Raw genomic sequence first — 5,243 nt, forward strand, 5'->3', positions numbered from 1 at the left:
CACGCACACTGGGAGATCAGAATGGAAAATAGAGGAGTACTGTGTGATTGGCAGGAGGAGGAATAGTGGGCCCAGGCAGAGTTATAGGAAGTGTGGACCGGGCAAGCCCTTTCTGCATGAGAGTTGGAGCAGAATTTAAATGGGGTAGTAAGGAGGGGCTTAATCCAGCAGGAGGTCTGAGAAGGGTGGCAGGGAATTTTTTTTTTTTTTTTTGCTGGCAGGGGGGCATGGTCTGTGGAACTCCTGGAAGTGTCACGAGAGAGGGAGTCAGCGATTACATTGAAAAATCCAGGAATGTGTCTGGCTGAGATAATGAAGTCGCAGAGCATTTCCTGCAATGTCAGACATCTCATAAGGGACATGATGGCTAGAGGAGGACCGGCCTTTATTGATTATAGTGACGACTGCGGAATTGTCACAAAACTATGACATGTTTGCATGTCCAAAAGGAACCCCATATAATGCTGGACATGACGATGGGATTTAATTTCAAAGAGAGCAGATGAGGAATTGTAGGAAGCTATATTGAAAAAAATGATCCTAGAAAATATCCCCTGAATTCTATGGAGGGAGCCACGTCCGTGAAAAGGGACATGTCGTCCGGAGATTTTAAAAAAAAAATTGTTTTTTTTTTGTGAAAAGGAAATGCCATTCCAGTGATTTAATACTGTAGCTGTGACCAGAAGAGGAGGTCCGAGTGGCAGCCATCATCAATTGATATGTAGGAGAGGTTGTCTATGGAATGGGCTAGTGTGAGGAGGTGGGAAATGAAGGAGCGGCCTTGAGGAATGATGCACATGGCAAAATTGAGGTGGCCTAATAGGGAAAGGAGATCGCGTTATGAGACTCAAACTGGCCAGAGAATGACGTGCAAATAGACCTGATCCTGTCGAGTTTCTTTAGGCAGGGAAGCTTGCATGTCAAATTAAATCAATCAAATCACTTTTATTGTCACACAACCATATACACAAGTGCAATAGTGTGTGAAATTATTGATTGCAGTTCCGAGCAACATAGCAGTTGTGACAGTGATTAGACATATACCAATCTGCAATAAACATCAAATTTACACAACACAATTTAAAATCTAATATACACATAATTACACACAACACAACATACAAATAATATCATACAATGTACATTATACAATACACACAATATAGAATACACATTATACAATAAAAGAAAATAGTATATATATAGTATATATAAAATGTACAGTAGGTTGTATTGTACTGTATTGACATTCAGGCTGTCGGTTGATAGTCAGCTGCCAGTGTGTTGTTAAAAGAATATAATTTATGACAGTCCAGTGTGAGATAATAAGATTAATAAAGTGCAGTGCTGATGTATATTGATCGTGAGAGATCAAGAGTTCAAAAGTCTGATTGCTTGGGGGAAGAAGCTGTCATGAAGTTGGCTGGTGCGGGTCCTGATGCTGCGATACCGCCTGCCTGATGGTAGCAGTGAGAGCAGCCCAGTCTCTGATGATCCTCCGAGCTTTTTTCACACACCGCCTGGTATATATGTCCTGGAGGGAGGGAAGCTCACCTCCGATGATGTGTCTGGCAATTCGCACCACCCTTTGCAGGGTTTTGTGGTTGTGGGCAGTGCTATTGCCGTACCAGGCGGAGATGCAGTCAGTCAGGATGCTATCTACAGTGCAGGTGTAGAACCATGTGAGGATGTGGCGGTTCATTCCAAACTTCCTCAGCCATCTCAGGAAGAAGAGGCACTGATGAGCTTCTTCACAATGACTTCAGTGTGGATGGACCATTTGAGTTCCTCAGTGATGTGGACACCCAGGAACTTGAAGCTGCTGACTCTCTCCACTGGTGCTCCATTGATGGTGATGGGGCTGTGTTCTCTTTCTCTTCTCCTGAAGTCCACCACAAGCTCCTTTGTCTTACTGACATTGAGGGAGAGCCAGTTGTGCTCCTGACACCAGCATGTCAGAGTGTGCACCTCCTCTCTGTAGACTGTTTCATCATTGTCAGTGATCAGACCAGACCGTCGTATCATCAGCAAACTTAATGATGGCATTGGAGCTATGTGTTGCCACACAGTCATGTGTGTACAGGGAATACAGGAGTGGGCTAAGAACAGCCCTGCGGGGCTCCAGTGATGAGGGTCAGTGATGAGGAGATGTTACTGCCCATTCTAATCACCTGAAATTCGAGACGTGGTGGGGCCCATCCACTTGAGATGGGAACACCCAACTTGTGAAATAGCTCAATAGAACTTCTGAACATAGGGGTGGGGCAGTGGTGTGATCGATGAGCAGGAAATCGTCGAGCAGGTGTAGTACGAAGGGGAGTTTAATGTGATTGAGAAGGATCCAGTATAGGCCTTTTGATAGAGAATTACCATGTGAGGGCTACTTCTGCACCCAAGAGTGAGTCGGGACAGCAAAGTAAAATTGTGACTGTCATGGAAATTTAGAGGGCCAGTCGGCGCGAATGGGCATGATTTTAAAAGCGTCTTTGATATCTGCCTTTTTATATTATATATATATATATATATATATATATATATATATATATTTTTTTTTTTTTTTTTTTTGCCCGTAAAACTAGCAGACCATGCATGCTCCATGACATGCAGCCCTGCTGCGAGAACACCTATCCGGCACAGTGATGTCCAGAGGAATGAATCCTGCTGCTGACGAGAGCTGCCTTGAATATATACATATATATATATATATGTATGCACACCTTCGTACATTGAGTGGAGCAAAATGAAAACATTGATAACTTTGCATTGCAATAAGGCATTTGGAAACATAGTTGAAGAAATAACAAAAGCATTTGGAGGGAGCTATGACTTACCAGCAGGAACAGAAATTAAGAGTTGCAAGATGAATTTAGTGAGCTTGATTCGACACAGGTTTTATCCAATGATTGCTAAACCTGCTTACTTGCTACTAAATGTAACGTCCCCGACCATGTGCATTAAGTGAACAGCATCATACTGAAATGCATTGATACTTATAGTAATGTAGTTAGGCTGACATGACTGTTAAACTCATGAGCTTTGAAATTTTGAACATTGATGAAGCTCCAATGCTTGAAGATCCCCGTGGATTGGAACATGGTCCGACCAAAGATGAAAGTGAATTATTTATGAAGACATACAATACAAAATTACTGCACTTAATAATGCCTGAATGAGTAATAAAACATAAATATGCCGTGAAAAAGGAATTACCCTCTGTATGACCTAATCATATAGGCGATATGCATTGCGCTGGTAATTAAATTATATGATGAATAAGAGAATGCAGTGTGGAGCCTACCGCTAGGTGTCAGAGGCGCACAGCAACAGTGGTGCTTCCGATGAGAACGTGGAAGTATGTATAGAGTAAGAAAACAATGCATTTTCGAAGTGGCATTAATGCACCCTTGAAGGCGCTCGGGTAGGGAACACCACTTGAAAAGTTAATTATTTCACTAAGCACCCTTTCACGAGACTTTGGTGAAGACTATATTAAACTGCGATGCCATGCTCCCTCAGAGTGCCCACATCATAAGCTCTGTCTTTCCTAGTGAGAAGGGCATAGGGATGATACCTTGTATTGGAAAGCACCCGCTACATGATTTAGAGAAAAGAGCGACCAACAAAACAGGGATATCTTACTGAATGGAGTGATGGGACCCCGTACAATGAGCACTGTACATCATGACATGCCTGAATAATGATCTTAATTCCCCGATGGGGAACACTCGGGCATGCAACATGGTGAATGACATGCGAGTGAACCTGACGAGTTACCCTCATGTGATCACGCTGTGAACGCGTGGTTGCCTGCCATTACAATGAGAGTGAATGCACTGTTGACATGAAATATTGCCTTTTGATATTGATGCAGATGTGTTATGATGAACAGACAGCGTAGGCAACAGAAGGCATAGACCCATGACTAAATCTGAATGCATTTGATGGATATGATAAGAACTTGGCTTATTTCTGATGGAGATCAGCTGCTGCCTGAGCCGATGATTTTGACAGACTTGGCGAGGAGCGCACTCCTTCCGAGCCGGGTCGTGCATTCCGATTGAGGATGCGGTGGCTCGACTGAGGGAGATCTCCTAAGTGAATGAGATATGGATGAAGATCTGGGTTTGATGCGGGCAGAAGTTGAGATGAAGAGACGGCGTCGTTGGGAAGGAAAGGCGGGCTTCCAGAGATGTTCTGTGCACTGATTATCCTGTGGCCTGCAGAGGTCAGAACATGTCTATTATGATTCCGAAAGTGCGCGATCCCACTGAAAATCCAGAAATTTGCAGACGTGTGTTGCAGCGAGGACTGCTGATTCTGGATAAAAGGTAAGGAGCAGTGAATAAGTCCGTGTCCATAGCTGGATGTTGCTAGTTGGAGAGCGAAATGGACTCGACATTGGACAGTGCTATAGAATGATGTTGCTGTGTTAGCACACTGAAACAGAAATATGATAGATTGTGAGCAAACTTATAAAGCAATGGCTTACATGTGATTGGCTAGGAGTTACCTAGCTAATGGTGCAATGATATACAGCTGCTAGTCTTCCTGCTAGAACTAGGCTGCGCTTACATTTCTGGGCTCTCCAAATTAACAGGTAAAATCTGGACCCAGTCACACTTAAATATACTGTATGTAATGAATGTTTAAAGCAAAATTCCTTTAATTTATATTTGCAACAAACATTAAACAGTTTCTTTGTTTCCTTTTTTCCATACCAATTTCAATATACAACACAGGAATTTGGCAATACACAATACACTGCAACAACTACAGGGTCAATATATATTGGAGAGTAGCCTATCCAGCATTCATGACAGGACAATAATGACAGACACAAACAAGATAGGAAATAAACCCACAAACACATAATGGTAAGGTACAGTAAATGGTAATGTAACTTGAATAATGAACTTTATTAATGAGACAAATTAAAAAAAAATACCCAAAAGCATAAGAGCAACAATAGGGAAATTTTCTGATGCAAATAGAGAAGAGAATAAAGTATTCACAATGGAATTCATATACACTAACTGTATATACAACTAACAATAGATACTATAACAGTTTACTTTTCTTTAGGATATCTTTGAATTTTTGTACTGTCAGAGAACAACCAATTCCTCAGTGTCGCCCTGCGACAATGTGTTGATTACACAACATGTCTTTATTGTCCAGTATTAGATGCCGGGGGCATTTGATGTTGCAGTGGTGTTTGTATTGGGTGTTATTACTGCAGTGTA

At 42.1% G+C, this 5,243-nt stretch overlaps 1 protein-coding gene across 1 annotated transcript in view; it reads right to left on the minus strand.

Moving 5' to 3' along the window:
* Window positions 1-661: 661 nt before the first annotated feature.
* The window catches only part of LOC127422111 (uncharacterized), a 34,812-nt gene continuing 30,230 nt past the window's right edge, over window positions 662-5,243 (minus strand). Inside the window, exon 30 of the mRNA XM_051665472.1 lies at window positions 662-816. Coding sequence (XP_051521432.1) covers window positions 662-816 — 155 coding nt within the window. The remainder of the gene's footprint in view (window positions 817-5,243) is intronic.

The sequence above is a fragment of the Myxocyprinus asiaticus genome, chromosome 31 (genome assembly GCF_019703515.2).
Source record: "Myxocyprinus asiaticus isolate MX2 ecotype Aquarium Trade chromosome 31, UBuf_Myxa_2, whole genome shotgun sequence".
NCBI lineage: Eukaryota > Metazoa > Chordata > Actinopteri > Cypriniformes > Catostomidae > Myxocyprinus > Myxocyprinus asiaticus.